The sequence below is a fragment of the Apus apus genome, chromosome 1 (genome assembly GCF_020740795.1).
Source record: "Apus apus isolate bApuApu2 chromosome 1, bApuApu2.pri.cur, whole genome shotgun sequence".
Taxonomy (NCBI): Eukaryota; Metazoa; Chordata; class Aves; order Apodiformes; family Apodidae; genus Apus; species Apus apus.
Window position 1 is genome coordinate 55,385,243 of NC_067282.1, and position 20,788 is coordinate 55,406,030.

At 37.9% G+C, this 20,788-nt stretch overlaps 1 protein-coding gene across 2 annotated transcripts in view; it reads left to right on the forward strand.

The window, feature by feature from the left end:
• Window positions 1-20,788, forward strand: part of TPP2 (tripeptidyl peptidase 2) — a 58,647-nt gene that overhangs the window by 34,446 nt on the left and 3,413 nt on the right. The window contains exons 24-29 of one of the 2 annotated variants that reach the window (XM_051631941.1): window positions 1,032-1,070; window positions 8,025-8,176; window positions 8,277-8,373; window positions 9,355-9,485; window positions 11,812-12,019; window positions 20,494-20,613. In XM_051631941.1, the coding sequence (XP_051487901.1) occupies window positions 1,032-1,070; window positions 8,025-8,176; window positions 8,277-8,373; window positions 9,355-9,485; window positions 11,812-12,019; window positions 20,494-20,613 (747 nt within the window). The remainder of the gene's footprint in view (window positions 1-1,031; window positions 1,071-8,024; window positions 8,177-8,276; window positions 8,374-9,354; window positions 9,486-11,811; window positions 12,020-20,493; window positions 20,614-20,788) is intronic. The other variant, XM_051631950.1, reaches the window with a different exon arrangement.

Genomic DNA, 20,788 nt, shown 5'->3' on the forward strand with positions numbered 1-20,788 from the left:
AAACCTAGAGTATGTTTTCATAGAAAATAAGTTTCTGTGAGTAGGTAGTCACATACCTATAGATGATGTTGAGCAGAATAGTTTAGATCATTCTGTCAGATTTGGTTTTACTTTTGGGGCCGATTGTGTGTAACTGCAGGTTAGATGTCTGTCAGAATTTATGGATCAATGAGGAAAAGCTCAGTAACTAAAAAATCTAAAATACTTAGTTTTATACTTCTTTGTGATTCCTGCAAGGTTACAAGTATACTTTTATGAAATCCATGGTAAATTGATTGCAGTAGTGTAGTATAGTTTCCCTAAATTGAATTCTGTGCTTCCTTGAACTATTGGTGGTAATTCTCATCTAATTTCTAAACCAGACTGAGTGATAATACACAGTGGTTTCTGGGATGGAAAGAATGATGTAGGTAGGTTAGGTAGGTATTGCCTGTCAAATTTCACGTGATGAAGAGTAGCTTAAGAGCTTACATGGAGAGGAATTATAGCTGAGGTGTGTCTCATGTCATAGTCTAAGGCATTACTGTTATGGTCGTATTTCACTGGAAAAAGCATGGTATCAAGTAGCATCAGATACTTTCTGCTGCCTTTAGTGAAACTCAGTATGTACCAGGAGGCAAAAAAGGAAGACTAGGTAGCAACATTGTCTCTAGGTCAGCAAGTAGATACATTGTGAAGGAAAATGTACCTAATTTCTGTATATTTATTATGAAATAGAACAATGCCACTAAACAGTCAAAATCTAAAATCTGCACTTTCTGAATTTCTGTATTTTATTAGTTTAAGCTAAGTGGTTAACAACACTTGCTTGTCTTACAGGAATAACGGACTGTCTACGTAATAATGCATTGTTTTATTAATTTTAAAAACCTTAAAGGGCATGCTTTAAGAGCATGTTTGATCATAGATATGATTCTCTAAAAGTTTAAAAATCTGTAGGTTGAAAGTATAACCTTATTTGTACAGAGAAGGTGTCTCCATCCTGTGTGGTGTGTGCATGTTTTCTTACAGTATGTTATTCTAACTCCCAGGGGCAGTCTGCAGCAAAGCGACAAGGAAAATTTAAAAAGGTACTGAATGTTAGTTTTTGAACAAGATATACTTAAGTCTTTTTGCGTATGACTTAAAGAATTTGTCTACCACTATTGGTTTTTAAATTGTCTGCCTCATCTGCCTCGTTAGTCCCAAGTTCTTTACTTCAGCACCTTAACTATGTCCACTGGTAGAATGGCAAAACTCTCTTGTAATACAAAGCTGAGAGGCACATGAGTGTCTGGATACTCCTGCAATAAGTGCTGTAAAAATGCATGTGGCAATTAGTGGTCTGTAATTTTTCTTTTTATTGAATACTCGGGAATCTCCAGTGTTTGTGGTCAAGTTTTTCTGTGGCAAGTGTTTCTGCCTATTTTATTCTGTCTGCAGATTGAGAACTGAATACGTACCTAACACTTTGATGTAGAATTAAATATCTAACTGTATACCAAGTCTACTGAATTGAGAGCTAGCTTCATTGGAGTTGTAAAAAACATACTGTAGCAAGCAGTTGTTTCTTGGAGGGGGGGAGTGGGCTAGATTGAAAAAGGTCTTTTCCAAACAAAACAATTCTATGATTCTATGAAAAGCGACTCAAGTCATGTTTCAACTCAAATTGAATATAACATCTTACAGGCTAGGGTTTTTACAGTGAGGGAGCAAGTAGTAGAATTTACAGAAGGAATTTGAGAGCATGTATAAGATACTTCTGTTAGGGAGTGAGTGATTTAACATAGCAGAGTTTAATGTTGTGCTTTCCTTGTATTTTTACATAAGGTAATACAATACTGCTGCCAGCACTCAGGGACTGAAACAGTCTTTATAAAAAAAACAGGAAGAGGCTATCTTTCTAAGGCTGCTGGTTGTTTTTTTTTTTCTTGTTTTGTTCCTAAGTTGTAAGGCTATTTACATTATTTTGCTTCCAAAATACTGTGTTCTGGAATGTCTAATGCAAATTAGTCAGGATTCTGGTTAGAAATAAGACATGAGAATCATGAGTAACACAAGTTATTGCCATAATCTGTTACCTTGTTAACAGTGAGCCTGGGAGTAACTGAACCTGCTAACTTTTGTCTTGGTGTAATAACTGTGTGGGAATGTGATAAGCCTTTACAAGAAGGATTTTAATGCCAACTACTGCCATTTGATTTTCATACTGCATCTGAAAATTGTGCAGATCACTTCTAGAAAGTTGATTTAAAGTCCCATGTGAATGCATGGCTTCCACACAATAGGGGATAAAATCATCCTTAAGTGAATCTCTTAATAAGGGAGTTAAACTCTACATGTACTTTATTTAATAAAACCTATTACACAGATCCAAAAGGTTGCATGTTCTGTTAATTTTCTTTTGTTTTTATAACAGAGATTTGTGTTCTGAGCAGTATACCCACACAAGCCAAATAAAAACTTTTGTTCTTGATACTCCCACCTATTACTCAGTAGGCATCAGTGTTACAAGCAGCAAATAAATAAAACACAGTGCATTTCAGAGCACTGATCTGTAAGAGCTTCATTAATTACTATAATTTCTGACAAGGCAACTCTAAGGGCTCCCTAATTTACAAGTTTGGAATATTTACCCTGTCCTGTCATAAATTTACCTGCAGTTAAGATGTTTTCTAGCATAGAAAATATGATATTTTTTTAATATTTTTTTTTTGTGACTTAGTCATCAAAAAGGTAACTGTAGATTTTTCACATTTTTCACAGAAAAGTCCAGGAGTGTTAATGTACAGGTCCCGTTTTGTGTGGGTTTTTTTTGCTCTGGTATCACTGACTACTCTATTTTGTAATTGAGGAGAGGGAACACTACCATAAATCCAGGGTGGGCATTTCTGGTTGTTTGAAAGTACTTTTATTTTCACAGAATCACAGATGGCTGAAGCTGGAGGGCACCTCTGGAGGTCACCTGGTCTAATGTCCCTGCGTGAGCAGGGCCTCCTAGAGCTGGTTTCCCGGGACCATGCCCCAGATAGCTTTTTAGTATCTCCAAGGATGGAGACTACACAACCTCCTTGGGCAACCTGTGCGCAGTGTTCCATCACCCTCAGTGGGTAAAGTTTCTTTTTGATGTCCAGAGGAAACCTCCTGTGTTTCTGTTCTTGGCCACTGCTTCTTGTCCTGTCACCATGCACAACTGAAAAGAGTCCACCATCCCTACTGATACTTACACAGATTAGGATTCCCCTTCCACCCCCCAAAATGCTTTCTCTAGGCTGAACAGTCCTAGCTTTCTCAGGTTTTCCTTCTAGCTTTTTGTGGACCTTTGCTCAACTTTCTCCAGTATGTCCATGTCTCTCTTGCACTGGGAAGCCCAGAACTTGACACAGTACTCGAGGTGTGGCCTCAAAATGCAGAGTAGAGGAGAAGGATCACTTCCCTTCACCTACTTATACATCTAATGCAGCCCATGATACCATTAGCCTTCTTTGTCACAAGGGCACATTGCTGCCTTACGTTCAAGCTGGTGTCCACCAGGATTCTCAGGTTCTTTCCTGCCAAGCTGCTTTCCAGCTGGGTGGCCTCCAGCATGTACTGGTGCGTGGGTTCATTCTCCAGGTGCAAGGCTGCAGTCCTCCTTGTTGAATATTCTTCATGAGGTTCCTGACAGCCCATTTCTGCAGTCTGTTATGATACCTTTGGATGGCAGCACAAGCCTCTGCTGTATCAGCTATTCCTCCCAGTTTGATATCACCTGCAAACTTGCTGAGGTCCGCACTGCTCCATCATCTAGATCATTAATGAAGGTGTTAAACAGGATTTGATCCCGTATTTACTCCTGGAGTACACTGATAGTTACTGACCTCCAAAAAGTGTGTCACTGATCATCACCCTCTGGTCCTGGCGGTTCAGGAGGTTTCAATCCGTATGACTGCTCATCCAGCCCATACTTCAACAGCTTCCCTGGTTTGCATGAAAGTAGTTTGAGGTTGTGCCAGGAAGTAGCAGCTTAATTTTCCACAGGAGATGATTATTACGACTGAACAAAAATGTCAGTGGATTCTTTCCACAGAATAAGCAGGTATCTTTTTTACTACAGCAGAAATGTATGCGAAACACGTAATTTTCTGCTCAAAGAGCTGTCCTGGGGAACTTAATTTTAATTATCTAAAAAAAATCCCAAACCCAAAACAAAGCCCAAAACAAACCTTAGGGTGGTGGTTTTAGTTTGTGTTCCTGTCTTCAATGTGTCTGGACTTAAAAAAAAATAATTAAAAAAAAATCCTTTCTCTCTGACTGCTGAGCCTGTGATATGTATGAAGTCCAGAAGTCAGTGATGTTTTTCATCTGAACTTATCTGAAGCAGAGTACCCTACTGTTGGCTGAGATACCTTTCGAAGTGCTTGTAGTCTCTAATGAGGAGGCACATGCTAAATAACTGGAAAAAAAAATGGGGTTTATGTACCATTCTTCTTTCACAACCTAACTTCTATAATGCAGGTACAGACTGATTTTATTTTTTTCCCCTTGTGTTGTTCTGAACGTATTTAGAATGAAAACAGATAATTGACTTTTTCTGTTCTGTAAAAATATTTTTTGTTATTTTACACAGTGCAGCTTTTGAACAGCAATATGTAACAAGTAGCTAAATTTCTACATCTTTTTCCCTACTTTGCCATCATATCCTCTAATTTGAAGCAAGAAATTAATTATGCAGATATTGATGAGTACTAGCGGAAGACTAATAAATAGCATTGTGGAGTCAAATGTGAAATAATAACTTCCTTTGAGCAGTAAGGCACTATTCTTGTTTCATTAAGAGACCTTCAGAAATAAGATTAAGTACATATCTGATTTAATTTTGTGTAAGCCTGGCTGGTGACTTCAGGAAACTTCATTCATTTTCAATTAAATAAGAGTATTGCCATAAAAGTAAACAACGTTGCACAAAGTGTAGATACAAATTCCATATGCATATTCAGCTGTGTGTGTATGGAGATATGCTTGGCATTTATTAAATGGAAAATGAGACCTGGTGTGTGTCCCTTGAAGGAGCTTTTTCCTGTGGTTAGTTTGCTGCGACTGCTTTTAAATAACAAATAACAATAGTACATACGTAATTTCGACATAAAGTCCCAGATTGTGAATCATCAGACAAAAATCTAAGTTCAGATCTTTCAACAAAATTAAATTAAATGTGTATTAAGCTTTTGTTTTTAGGAGGTGACTGTTTTGAGGGCATTTTCCTTGTCTATGTGTGCAGTCTGTAGTTCTAGTTAAAAGTAAACTCACTGAGGCTTATCAAACTGCACAAAGTACACTGACTAAAGTGCATATCCTATATGCTTCCAAAGTTTTTAATATTGCTTAATTATTTAGGAGGTAAAGCATACCTTTCACATTAATTTTAAAGTTTCCTTAAAATATTTTTTTCAATATATGTTTGCTCACTGCCTTTCTCTGTCTGTAGTTCTGTATATTTTTATAGGTGTATATATACAATCAAATCCAGTTCACTACTCTAGCAGTTTTGTTGCTGTGGAACAGTTAGAGTGAAATTTGAATAAGAAAACAGATGAAAATACTGAATTATGAAGAGCTGTCTTTCTTCTCCTTGATCTCTAATGTTGAATGTTTCTGTAATGACAGTAACAGTGCCATTCTGGGATCTTCTGGTATGTAGAGGGTGGTCAAATTTTATAAATTATGCTGGTGTTGATAGGATAGAAAAGAAAGAAGCCTTCAGTCCATCTTGTGATAGTTTAGTTAAATGTTGTAAACACCTAAACCTTATTTATGCCATGGAATAAGTTTGATGTCTCTAGAGAAGAGTGTGCCTCTTTTCTTCTGTAAGCTCTTTTGAAAAAGGAGGGTGTCTAGGTCTCGGAAGCTCTTTGTTTTGCTCGGTGGTCATAGCTTGTAATGCTTGCTGAATCTCATGAGACCAAAATTACCTACCTGAGAGAATGGGGAGATGACGTTTTACTTTTGATGATTTAGCTACATAAAATTAGTATCTTAAATTTAAGTGTTCATCCACATAGGTAGTATTTTGTTAATCTAATTATACCTGGTTTGAAAATCAGACTGGAGTAGTAGAGGCTTCTCATATAGAGAAGGCTTGAGAATGCGAGGCCCTTTAGATGTGTAACTCCAAGCATCTGTTGTCAAATAAGATCAAAGAGAACTAACTTTAAAGAAGAAAATCCTGAAATATTAGAAGAGTATTTCTAGGAAGGCATGTTTCTTTCTTGGGAAAGTATTAGTCTCAATAGAGGATGACTTTTTAAAAACATAGGAAGCTACCGATTCTGATTTTTGTACTGAGCTAACTTCTTTGGTATCTTAAAATGTTTGGTTTGCTTTAATGAACCTTGTTGTTTTCTGCTGTTTTAATTATCTTAGTGAGCCCTATACCATGTTCCTCATGTCTGTATCTTCCACTACATGTGCTTGCCTCCATAATCTGTTTTGCCTGGCCTAGGTCTTGCCAGTCTTCCTTAGGTGTAATGCCTTGTCATGCACTTCATACTTGAAATGCATGTGTGCAGGATAGTTCCTGTGAAAGGTACACTTCAATATAGATTAGTGATTAAACTAGGTTTTAAAAAATTCATGTAAATGTCACTTTTGTGGTTCATCTGCCATTACATGTTAAGTAACTGGAAAATTTGTTTTAAGGGAATATTGATGTCACTTTCTCTTACCAGTATTGTTTTAGGTAACCCATAGCAAGCTGCTGGTCTGTTTTGAGCAGTCAGTTCAAATAGAATTGTTCTGCATCAGTGTTCTTGAGTAGTTTCAGAAGTGCAGTGCTGAAGTCTGTTATTTCAAGGTTATGCATAGCAGTTTCTAACAGTCACCTTTTTACTCACTATTTAAGTAACCTGAAATAACTCCATCTTGTGCACAAGATTTCATTACGCAACACTGATCTGGTGTATGGGAAACATATCCCCACAAGTGTATTTTGGAATAATTGGTGTGAATAATTAAATTGCCACAGCAGTTGAGCACGCAACACAGTATTTGGCACAATGTTGCAACAGAGTACTGGTATTCAGAGGATTTAAACTTAAGTGATCTGCTCTGTGAAATACCCTATATATGTAAAATAAGAGGACACGTACCCCACTCTTTGGGGAGAGGCTTCTTTTAAAATTTCAATATTAAACAAAAATAAAACCCAAGCAGCCTTCCCTAGCAATTTGCAAGTTTTAGAAGCAAGGACTGAAATCTAATGCTGGCTAGTTTGCAAAATTATATGTAAATCATCTTAGGAAATGGACTTCAGAGCATAGTCTAAAATCAATTACGATTTTCCTTCTTAGCTGCAGTCAGTTTTCTTATGGTAATCATTGACTAACGTAGCATGAACTCAAACTTAAGTGGTATTTCTATGCTAGCATATAGGGTTTAAAGAACAAAATCTTGCTGTTGTATCTACTTAATTTAAGAACAGGTATAGGTGGAACTGGAAAGCCTGTAGCAGCAAACTGGAAAACAGTTGACTGGATGCATCAGTTAATTCAATAGCTACATGGAAGGAATACTGTCTCAGGAGGAATAAACTTGTGTATCTTATGGCCTGCTTCATGTTTATGCTACCGTGCTGGTTTTTTTTTTAGAATTCAGTCATCTTTATTCTTTTGTTTATTGCCATATTTGTAAGATAGGATCTCTAACTGATTTTTTTCCTTTGACTTTTAACCAAGTTGTTTGCTTTTTTATAAACAAAAAACCCCCACCCTTCTGATTCCCTAATTAATATTATGTAAAATTATATTAATAGAAAAATGTAAAACTTGGTAAATTTTAGGCTTTCTTGTCTTATACCCAGTGTGTTGTTTTTAATATTTAATCCTTGCATTGCTTAAAATAAAAATTAAAAGCAGTTGCTGAATTCTTAGTGACTAATATCTTTGCTCTCGGAATTCTTGCTTGTATCGATAGCTCAGAGTAGTCGCTTGCTTTATTTAGCTTTTATATAACATCAGAAAAAAGTGAACTTTGCCCCTCTCAGTATGTCTCTCTCTTCCCACCTCTAGGATGTCCTTACTGTTCACTATCATTTGATACCATCACCATCAAAGAGTAAAAATGGCAGCAAAGAAAAAGAAAGAGAACAGGAAAAAGAAAAAGATGTAAAAGAAGAATTTGCTGAAGCTTTGAGAGATCTAAAAATACAGTGGATGACCAAGTATGTCTGTTGTCATGACTACACAAGCTTGAAGCAACTGTAAAAAAAAAACCAAAGCCAAACAATCTGTATTTTCATGCTATATCCTCCTCTCTCCTAGGCTGGATACGGCTGACATGTATAATGAGTTGAAAGAAGCATTTCCTAATCATCTTCCGTTGTACGTAGCAAGACTTCATCAGCTGGATTCTGAAAAGGTTATTTAACACTTTTGAAACTTGGTTGTCTCAAAATGTCACAGAATCACAGAATGGTAGGAGTTGGAAGGGATCTCTGGAGATCATCAAATTCAGCCCCCTTCCAGAGCAGGACCACCACAGAACCTAGGGCAGGTCATCCATGTAATCTAAACAACTGATTCTTTTTTCATACATGTTTTAGTCTTGAAGTGACTGCCATCACAGTACTATAAAGCAGAAATTCCTAATTAGATTGACAGCTGCCTTCCTAACTGACTGTGATTTACTTAATCACGCTGCAGAGTGAAAGAAAGTTTGCCTACCTATAGTATGTTTGCTTATCATTTACTCTTTGTTGAGTTAAAGACATAAGTTTCCTTACTGGTTTATGTTACAACAATATTATTCTAACTGGTGGTTACTGAGACACACACTCACCCCATTCTGCTTCTCTGCTAGATTGGTCAATTTCTTCTAGCAGAATTGTTCATACAACTGAGGACGGTATCCCCTGGAAATGACACAGCCAAATCCACCACCTGTCGTTGTCCTAAAAAATGAGAATAATGAACAGAAAATTTTACATATGTTTGCTTTTTTTTATGTTGAAGATAAACAGCTTTATGTATATGTCAGTAGCTTGAATACTTTTCTGTTAATTTGATCCTGATTTTATTTTTGAAATTAATAACTGCTACCATTATTTAAAGGGAATAAGTTGGAGTTAAAGTTGGTTTTCTTTCTGTAAACTCTGTATTTTGCATATACCCACCTTATATTTTGTAGCTTGTCTTCAGTGATATGGACTACATATGTGGGAAATCTTGATAATGCAGACTTATAATTTTTTTTCAATAAAAATTGGAGAAAGTGGAGAAAAGGGCACATTCAGTTATCTAATGTTATGTCTGCATACCTTTGCCATTATTTTAGTTTAGTGGAATCAACAGTCTAGTAGTAGGATTTCATAGTGCTAAATACTTTTAATTCTTCTTCTAGGAGCGAATGAAAAGACTTGATGAAATCGTTGAAGCTGCAAATACTGTCATCTCTCATATTGATCAGACAGCATTAGCAGTGTATTTTGCTATGAAGACTGATCCCAGGCCTGATGCAACTACTATAAAAAAGTACCTACCCAGTAAATAATTTTCTTGCATCCTATTTCTGTAATCTATGTACTTTGTCTCGACGTATAAGAAATGGAATTACTATAACCTTTTTGAATAACTTGTGTTAATTTGGGGGGCACAGGTAGTTTCAAACTTGACTGCAAAATATTTTCTTCTGCATTTCTTCCAGAATGCAGGGCACTGAAAACTGCAAATTTTTACTTAGAAATATTAAATTAGAGGGGCTGGTGGCGCATGGCTTAGACAGGTGTACTCTTCACTGGGTAAAAAACTGGCTGAGCACAGTGAGATGGGATGAATGGAGTTAAATCCAGCGGTAGCCAGACACAAGTGGCATTTCCTAGGGCTCAGTTTTGGGGCCAGTTCTGTTTAATATCTTTATCAGTTATCTAGAAGAGGGAATTAATTGCACCCTCCGTAAGTTTGTAGACGACACCAAGTCGGCTCAGAGTGTTGATCTGCATGAGGGTAGGGAGGCTTTACAGAGGGACCTGGACAGGCTGGATCAATGGGACCAGGTCAGTTGTATGAGGTTCAACAAGACCAAGTGCCAGGTCCTGCACTTGGGTCTCAACGCTACAGGCTTGGGGAAGAGTGGCAGGAAAGCTGCCCAGAGGAAAAGGACCTGGGGGGTGCTGGTTGACAGCCAGATGAACATGAGCCAGCAGTGTGCCCAGGTGGCCAAGAAGGCCAATGGCATCCTGGCCTGCATCAGAAGTAGTGTGGCCAGCAGGAGTAGGGAAGTGATTGTCCCCCTGCACTTGGCACTGGTGAGGATGCACCTTGAATATTGTGTTCAGTTTTGGGCTGCAAGGATATTGAGGTGCTGAAGCGACTCCAAAGAAGGGTAAGAAAGCTTGTGAAGGGTCTAGAGCAAGTGTCATATGAGAAACAGCTGAGGGAGGTGTGATTGTTTAGTTTGGAGAAAAGGAGGCTGAGGGGAGACCTGGCTCTCTACAGCTCTCTGAAAGGAGGTTGTAGTGAGGTGGGGGGTTGTGCTCTTCCCTCAAGTAAAAAGCAATAGGCCAAGAGGAAATGGCCTGAAGTTGCAGCAGAGGAGGTTTAGATTGGATTTTAGGAAAGATTTCTTTACTGGAACAGTTATCAGGCACTGGAACAGGCTGCCCAGGGCAGTGGTGGAGTCACCATCCCTGGAGATGGCACTTGAGGACATGGCTTAGTTGGCATGGTGGTGTTGGGTTGATGATTGGACTTGATCTTAAAGGTCTTTTCCAACCTTAATGATTCCATGATTCTATAAATAGAACAAGGGTGCTTTCAGGATTTAAATGTCAGAAAAATGGGTTATTAAATTTTTGTATCAAGTTTAATCTCGTATCAAAGGGGACCACTAGAATATTGATATAGAGATGTGTTTTGAATGCTACCTGCCTTTTCGTAATACTTTGCAACCTTTTGGATTTGTAATTGAATACAAAATGGACAGCAGTCTAAGAAGTAACTGTGTACAAGATTTCATTTGTGAAAAGTCTGGTGACTGTGCTTGTGCTTCAGAGTATTTTTTTGACCCTTTTGGGTTTTTTTATTTGGTTTTAAATTGTTTCTCTGCCTTACTGCTATATGTCCTTATGAAGACAGTGCTGTAAGGTGGTGCCCTAGTCTGGAGAATAACTGGTGGATTTCACAGTGCTCTATTTTAGTCACAAATAGAGCAGCAGATATGAAGATTAGGCCCTTAAAATGAGAGATGCGTATTAGTTGATTCTTTTAGATAAAATACTAGATTTAATTTGCAAAACTAGTCTGTCTGTTCTAGCTATCCTGAATATTTGTGTATAATTCTAGAATTGCTGATATAAAAGCCAAGTGATGACATAATAAACTTCATTCTAAACGTTTTGTGGTAAGTTGAGCCATTAGATCATGTGGTTGAATCTAACATGTGAAATTAAACACCAGCAGCAATGGTGCTTTAAATGGGTGCAAGTCCTTTGAAGTCAGCAGAATTGTATCTGTCTGTGTTAGTGGTGGATTTGACTCTCAGTTGATAATGCCAAGAACTATAAAGCTGTATCTGTAAAGATGCTGGCTTATTCAGTTTTAGAATACTGAGTTACCCTTACCATAAGACATCAAAGGCATTTCAGACTTAGAAGAAGGATTGAGCTTGTTTGGTACGTAGTGTCTCTAGGTAATTTTTTACAGTTAATTTTAAAAGTATGGCTAACTACTCTAAATTAAATTATGTTTGTCCTTATTTTAACTATGTGTACTAACTGCTGTAAACTTTGTAGCTTCAGCTTAGGGATGATTCTGTTCTTAATGAGGTATCTGCAATATTTTTCATGCTGTTTTTTTCTAGTGAGATGGAAAAACAGAAGTCTACTTTAGTGGATGCGCTTTGTCGAAAAGGAAGTGCCCTGGCTGACCAACTTCTTCATCTGCAGGCCCAAGAGGGGGCTGCTTCCAGTGATGCAGAAGGCAAAGACGAAGATCATGAGAGCTGCTCGGAAGCTTTGACAGAGACGTTCTGGGAAACAACAAAGTGGACTGACCTTTTTGACAGCAAGGTAAGAGAGAAGAGCAGATTTTTTTGTCTTTTGCATGCAGGGTTTTTTGATGGTTACTTCTGGAATTATGCGCCGCCTTTGCGTGCACAGCCTCATACATTCCTCCCTTCTACTTCCTGCTGTGTCCCCATGTTGTGCTTCATTAAGGACCTTTTTTCACAGGTTTGGCCAAGCCAGTCAAATCCATAGTAAGCTCATCTCTGTGCATGTGAATGTAGACATTAAGTTGGTAAGGATATGGAAAAGTATACCAGATTTCCAGGAAAAAGCTGCTTGCTTTATTGAATTCCTTCTTTCTGTACCTTTCAGGGAATACTTCTGATTAACCTCTGCGCTATTCTAGCTGTACATACCCAGAAGTGTGCAGCATCTCTGCTCTGTTCAGTCCTGCATTCTGTAGCCTCTTCTACACTATGGAGAAGTTTTGTGTTTTGCTGTCACATGATGTCTGTAGATGTAAAGGAAGGAACCCTTGGAAATAATGACACAAAATTTCTCTGTCATTTCAAGGTTCCTAGTACTGAAATTTAAGATGTTGTCTGCTTCATTCAAGACAGTTGTTCCAGAGGAACAAAGAAATGCATTGTAGGTGATTGGTTATGCAGCTTTTAATTTACAAAGTTTGTGACTTTGTATGTTTAACAGTTGAGGTACTGAGTATTATTTAGTTGCTGTACTTAACTCTTGCATATGGCTGTGTTTTAATGGAAGATGAGGCAACTGATGTATTTGTTTATAAGTCAGTTGAATTGCCAAGCACCTCAGATAGTTACAAGAGAGAAACTTTAAAATGAAAAAAATTACTCAATTTCCTCCATCTTTTCAGTATTCCTCTCCTAATATTTAACTGATTATAACATCCTGTGGTAGCAGATGCTTTGATCATATTGTCTGGCACATGATTTTCTTTCTGTCTATTTGTAAATACAGTACTCTGTTCCAGTACAGTGACCTCCAGTTTACTTCTGTCTTTTGATTTTTAAAGCTGTTGGGAATAATTTCAGTGGAAAAGCTGCCAGTATAGCTATTTTTTGGGAGTTTATCACTCTTTGTTATGCTTTTTTTTTCAAGGCAAATTTTGATTCCTGTCACTCTTGAGCTGTGTGTTCTGGACCTGGAATGAGTAACTTATTTGACTTGCACAGATTGAGGAATCAACTTGTCCCTTTTACTGCCTTAACCATGGATTTGTCAACATGCACATTCAGGTTTTGCTCTGAAAATTTGTGCTTTTGTATGGTTAAATTGGTACTGAAAGGCCAACAACACTTAAGTTTTATAGCGTTTCATATGGACATGGTTTAGTGATAGACATGGCAGTGTTAGGTTCACAGTTGGGCCTGATGATCTTAAAGGTCTTTTCCAACCATTCTTTATGGAAATAACCTCCATCCTGTTTATGCAGTGTTAGTCTGCTTTTCTCTCTTGGCTTTACTAGTCAAATTTAAATCTAAACTGATTGACTGTCATGAGCCCTACACAGCAACTCACTCACTCCCTAGCAGTGGAATGGGAAAGAGAATCGGAAGCATGAAAGTGAGACAACACATGGGTTGAGATAAAGACAGCTTAATAGGTAAAGCAAAAGCTGAATGCAAGAAAAGCAAAATAAAACAAGGAATTTATTCACTGCTTCCCATCGGCAGGCAGGTGTTCAGCCATCTCCACAAAAGCAGTGTCGTGTAACGGTTTCTTGGGAAAACAAACATCATCACTCTGAATGTCCCCCCCTTCCTTCTTCTTGGAGTCTTTCATTGCTGAGCATGATGTCTTACGGGATGGGACATCCCTTCAGTCAGTTGGGGTCAGCTGTCCCAGCTGTGTCCCTTCCCAACCTCCTGTGCACCCCCAGCCTACTCACTGGTGGGGCAGCGTGAGAAGCAGAAAAGGCCTTGACACTGAGCAAGGACTGCTCAGCAACAGATAAAACATCCCTGTGTTATCAGTGCTGTTTTCATCACAAATCTAAAACAGCCTATAGGATCTACTGTGAAGAAGATCATTAACTCGTATCTCAGCGAAAAACCAGTATGTAAAGGTTACTTTTAGCCCAGAAACAATATAGGGTGCTGTGGGTATTTTAAATGGGTGGCTTCTGAAAATGGAGAAAATGAGCCTGTTATGTTGCATCCTAATGACCCCTGGGGTATGACTTTGTCCTGTGCTTTTCTGCAGCCTTTCTGTCCTGTATCTATATATAGCCTCACTTACTTAACCTGCCTGCCCCAGATACAGTTTATCTTCTGTGTTCTCTTGCTGCTGGACAAATTTCCCTATATCGGTACAGTTATGATTGCTAGTATAAGTAGTATTATGAAGGGCCACAAAGATGATTAAGGGACTGGAGCATCTGTTGTGTGAGGAGGGGCTCAGGCTGTTCACCCTGGAGAAGAGAAAGTTTGAGGAAGTTCTGTCTGTATATAAGTTTGCAAATGACACCAAGTTGGGCAGGAGTGTTAATTTGCTTGAGGGTAAGAAGTTCTTCAGAGGGATCTGGACAGGCTGGATTGATGGTCTGAGGCCAGTGAGGTTCAACTAAGGCTCAGTGTTGGGTCCTTCACTTGGTTCACAACAACCCCATATAATGCTTCTTGGAGAAGAATGGCTGGAAAGCTGCTTGCTCAGAGAGAAAGGACCTGGGGTTGCTGGTTGACAGCCAGATGAACGTGAGTCAGTGTGTGCCCAGGTGGCCAGGAAGGCAAATAGCATCCTGGCCTACATCAGAAATAGTGCAGACAGCAGGATTAGAGCAGGGATCATCCCCCTGTACTCGGCACTGATGAGGCCACACCTTAAGTATTACGTTCAGTTTTGGGCCCCTCACTGCAAGAAGGCCATTGAGCTGGGGCATATTCACAGAGAGGCAATGAAACTGAGGAAGGGTCTGGAGAAAAAGACCTGGAAGTGGCTGAAGCAACTGGGGTTGTTTACTCTGGAGAAAAGGAGACTGAAGGGGAGACCTTATCACTCTCTACAACTACCTGAAATAAGCTTGCAGTGAGATGGGGGTTTGGTCTGTTCTCCCAAATAACAACTGTTAGAGCAAGAGGAAACAGCCTCAAGTTGTACCAATGGAAGGTTTAGATTGCATACTAGGAGAAGTTTCTTCTTTGGAAGGGTTGTCAAGCACTGGAACAAGCTGAGCAGGGAAGTGGCTGAGTCACCTCCCTGGACATACTTAAAAGATGTGTAGATGAGGCACATAGGACAAGGTTTTGTGGTGGACTTGGTAGTGTTAGGTGTACAGTTGGACTTGACAATCTTAAATGTCTTTTCCAACCTGAACATTTATATGATTCTTTATATGATGTTGGCAGTAAAGATGATGGAGCCAGGCTCTTCCCAGTGGCAGCATAAGAGGCAGTGGGCACAAACTAAAACACAGGAACTTCTACTTTTTAAACTTATGGGGTTTGGGAGGGGGAGGTGTTGTGTTGTTTTTTTTTTACTGTGAGGGTGATCAGAAGCTACAATGGATTACCCATACAGGTGGTGAAGTCTCAGTCCTTGGAGGCAGTCAGAAACTTAATTGGATGTGATACAGGGCAGGGGGGCTGGACTGATCAATCTCCAGAGCTCCCTTCTGCCTTCAACCATTCCTTCATTCCACCCACCTCTGCATCTTATGTTCAAGCTGTCTGATCAGTATGTATTTATTTTTATTTATAATGGCTGACAAGTTCTGTAAGTGGGGTTGTTCTTAAAGCACTCTAAACTTCCTGTTTGAATAAAAATAAATGTCTTCTGCCCTAAAGATGGGCCAATATTAATATATTAAATATCTGCAGTGGCCTTTGGTCTTCCTCCATTGCAGCTTCTTCTCTCTATTTGGAAAAAACAGTTGTATGGATCTCCACATTGGTGTTGCATGCAGTATGTTGTTGTACTTCTGGAGTACTGAATAGCTTAGTTCAAGTAACTTTATATTACAGACAGAGGAAAATTTGGAGTTTTGACCATTTAAGGGGAACAGTGCTGTTCATGTAGCTTCCTTCCTTCAAGATGGGGAGTTTAGAAACAACGTTGAGGACTTAGTTTTGTAAGTAGTGTTTAAGGCTTCAGTCAGATTCTGTCTTAAGAAACAAGTATTTTTTGCTAGGGTAAGGGCAAAAGCATTGTTTATGTCTTCAGTCCAGCTGATCTGTGCTTGACAAAAGTCACCTTTGTAGAAAACAAGAAATTATGGCTTCAACTGCCTTTCTGTGGTGCTACTCTGGACTGGCTTAGGACTGATAAAAAGAAGTGTTGTGACTTGGGTGTAACCGAACCTTGCGCAAGTCATTTGTCTTTTGGGGAATAGAAGAGGTTTGGAAGGAGGAAGTGTAGAGTGGAGTAGTGATGTAGGATCGGGGATAGACCCTGTGTGAATGTCCTTCAAATGCGAGTCCTCAAGAGGCAGACAGCTTTTCTAAAGCACTATATTGGAAACAAAAATGTGGAGCTTTTCCTGTACACAGATATGGCTTTATGGTACTGGTGCTTGAAAGGTGAAACAACTGGGTGAGAAAGGGTGGAAACAAGGCATTTGAATATTGCACTGATCATTCAAGTAAAGATATGGCTTTAGATGGAAACACTGCTCTAAGTGTTTTGACTTTTAAGCCTCCTGTAAGGCAGATTTCATCCAGACGTCAGTAATTAAAAGGCTAAGCAAGTTTTTGAAAACAGAGAGACCATGTTTTCTCCTGCGTTGTTTTTAAAGATGAATGAGGAACATCATCACTTCTCTGTGCATTTCTGTTCATCCTCTGCTAAACTAAATACTGTCACTTGTTTCACCTCTCCTCTGCAGGTGTATAGCACCTTTGTTGCCACAGGGCATTCATTCACTCCTTTGAATTGCCTGTTTTCCACTGAATTATCATGCTTGTTCCCCATATTGTAGCAAGCATGTAGGGAAGCTGGTATTGACTGTTGATAGTAACTGCATTTGTTCACACTTTGAGCTGCGCTAGTTACATCACTTGTCTCTGAAGGTTTATTTACAAAAAAACATGAAAGAAAATATTTGTCCCCTGTGTGCATAGAAGTATTTCAAATAAACTCCAGTTAAGACATTTCTGTGCATCAAGTATTTGCTTTATTAGGTTAACACATTTGTGACAGCACTTTAGGGGTTTTTAATAACGGGATGTAAGTTGTGCAATTTTTCCTTTACCTAGAACATAGCTTTAAAATTTGTAGGCCAAAACCCCCAGTTTTAACAAAACTGGCACAGGACAGTAGTAGGATGTTGCCTGTTAGTTACTGAGAATGACTTATCTGTAGAACTTAATGCCCCATAACCTTTAAATTAGCTGTTGCAGATAAACAAAAAGTCACGTTGAAAAATAAGTTTAAAAACAAATAAAAGGTCCAGACCTTTCCATCTTGTCTTCTAAACATCTTTAGCCTGGATTGGTTTTCATATTACTGTCTGCACTGTCAGATGCAGCTGTCTCTTCCAGCTGGTCATATTCAGTATCTGCCAAAAACTTGTTGCTGGATACTTGATTCCCTTTACTCTCTTCCCTCTCTTGAAAATATGATGAGTCGATTTTTTTATATTAATATTCCTTTTAATTTTAATAGGCAAGATGACAGAGCAGAGAGGAGTCAACAAACATAGCAAAGATACCATAGTTCATTATTGTAAATGTGTATGAACCTGGAAAAACCTTCCTTGCTGGTAATAAGCATTACAACTTCCGTGTTCTTAAAAGTAGTTGGAGTGTGTTACCTGTAGTTTACATCACTTAACCTGGTATCTAATGAATTTGTAAATGCAAATACATTTTAATCAACTGTTTAAATAATGAAGTAACTGTTTATACAAGCCTTTAAATACATAAGCCCTGCAAATATCTTGGAAGAGATTATTTCAGCATTTTACTGTCCTAAATATGCATCTTTATGTAGTCACTGGCAAGTTAGTCAGCTGATTAGGAATGGACATCCAAACATTTTCATGGGTCTGGCTCTTAGCACACTTAATATTACAGGCCATTAGCCTGGGGGAAATAAAGTATCTAATAATGATTTCCCTCCCAGTATCCTAGAAGTACATACTGCTTTTTCTTATGTTTATTGCTCTGAGGCCAGTTTGTGGGCCATATCACTTGTTCTGTAAAAGCTAGCTTTAATTATATTTACTGAAATCAGGAAATACTGTTAAATGCTTAGAATTAATTTCCTTCATCTAGCAGCTGATGTTTGATTGGTTTATATGTTGCTATAGATTCAGATAGCAGCTGTTTTCTCTGTTACATCTTAATAGCACTACAGTTTATGTTTTGTTTACACATATCAAGGAATCATAATCTTCTATGATTTTGTAGAACTTGCAGTTATTTCAATTATAAGGCTTTATTTGACCAATATCTGTACAAGTTATACAGTTACTGCTTCTTAAGTAACATTTTTGTTTGTAAGCCTATTCTGATTTTAAAGCAACTCATGCATTATTCTTAACTTCTGGAACGCTAATGATAGTAGTTTTAATTTACTTGTATGCAACTGATGGGGTTGGGTTTTTTTTTTTCCAAGCACTAGGGCAGAGATTATTGTCTTTTATCAAGAGCTATTGGAGCATTGTTTTCAACCTTTTGGTCCAGCAGAGAACTTTTCTCTCATTTAGAAATACCCAAGCTTTTATTTGGCCAAAGCAAGGGTGTTTCGTAAAATGCTTTGTTTTCTTGCCACAAAAACTCTAGGAAGCCCTGTTACGAAAGAAATGCTGTCAAGTGGCTTTCCTCCTGCCTTTATCACTGATGTTCAATAACCATTCAAAACTTACAGGGTCAGGTAAGAGCTTTCTTAATAGAGCAGTGACATTATTTCTGGTTAGCCTCCGATATGTTATATTTGCTGAGAGCTCCAGTGCATTTTTCATTTGATTTTGTTTTGGTTTTGTTTTGTAGTTCTGTCATTTTTTTTACAAAAGGGATTTTTTTATTTTTTTTTTTAAGTTTAGTTTAACTAACTCAATCTGCTAGTGGATCCACTGAGCAGTTATTAAGAAGTTTTGCTAATATGTTTTGCTTTAGGAAAATATCCAAAGTAATTGTATTGAGAATGCAGCATGCAAAGTATTTTTCCAATAGCAATATTTGGAAAATCTGTATGTGAATGGTTCTGTATGCTCATTGTTGCCTGTGTGTGTTTTAAGCTGCAACAGTTTAAGTGAATACTTCAGCACGACAAAACAAGTACTTGAAGACAGAAGAACTAGCAACACTTGAGTGTTTGGCATATACTTTAGAGATTCAAAAGTACATCTTTACTTGCTTGATAATTAAGCTTTCTATTTCTTTTTGTTTTGTTTTGTTTTTAGCTCAACCTTTTAAGTTTTGATCCTGCAAAGACTTACATGTGTGATGAACACTCAGTGGAAAGTGCTCAGACAGCTAAAATTAGGCAGGTTCTTCAGTCCTTGCAGGATTCAGATCTTGGATTCCTTAATGCTTATATTTTTAAGAAGTACTCAAAATGTTTTTGTACTAATGCAAAATACTGATTTCTGAACATTCTTGAAGTGGTTTTGTTAGTTTCCTTAATGGGATATTTTAAGTGGACATTAGGAAAATATAACTTTTGTTGGAGGAATCAGAGGAAAGGTAATGAGTGAGGGGAACTCTGATATGAGATTTCATAAACTTTGCCAACAATGGAAACCTATCACTCTTCAGTAAAAAGCTGAAAAAAAAATACATGCATTTGCTATGAGTTATAAAGGGAATATATAGAAGTCTTCATTGCAACAATTGTTAGTCCTGTAACTGGTGAAATGGTATGAACTATCCTGCAACACCCTGAACGCTGTCAGTGTTTGAGTGTGAAGAAGTTGATTTATTTTACATTAGCTCTTAAGTAGACACATTCATTCAATTAGTATGATGAAGAGGAAGCTTTTTTATAATCTCAATAAATTACGAATAATGAGGAGCTGACCCCAAACCTAAGGCTTGTCTTCATGCTTACCTGTCTTCATTGCTTGTTTATAATTATGTGCATTTATCTGTATGTGTGTGTATATACATATCATTCACTATGTACATTCATACTTGTTTCTGCAGTAAATTTGTGACTTCCTAGGAATTAAAATTCTCAATTGGGTTCCTGTTTCTGTAGGTCAAAGATATATCTGCCTTTTTCTTGATTTATTTTAATCATTTTTTTATATCATACAGTTGCCCCTAGAGAATGAAAATCCAAAGAAGCTAGAAGTATGATTAACAAAAAAATGAGAATAGTGGCATCTGTTCTACCTAAGAAATATATTCATGAAGTCATAAATAGTCTCAAGGTAGTTCATGTTTATAGGTGCTACTGTGAATCATCTTTACTGCAAAGAAAAATGCAAGCTATCTTGTGTAAATGTTTTACTTCGATTACATCACTTCTGCTACCTGAACAGAATCTGCTATTATTTGTTAAGCCTTGTCAGATTAGACATCTAGATTAAAATATCTAATTTGTTTGTTTTCACATTGCAGGTTTTGACTTTTGCCTATAAGCATGCATTGGTAAATAAAATGTATGGGAGAGGTCTCAAGTTTGCCACAAAACTTGCAGAAGAGAAGCCAACGAAGGACAACTTGAAAAACTGCATTCAGGTAAGGTGTACTGAGTAAAATAATGGTCTCTGTTCACACTGGGTAAGCTTTTAAAACTAAGATATAAGTATTTTTAAATTTTGATACCTTTTACATTGTAGAACTCACTAAACTTAACTTTGTCTTGGCTTTTGTGGCTTGGTGTCCATTTTTCATAGTGTTTTCTTCTTTCTTT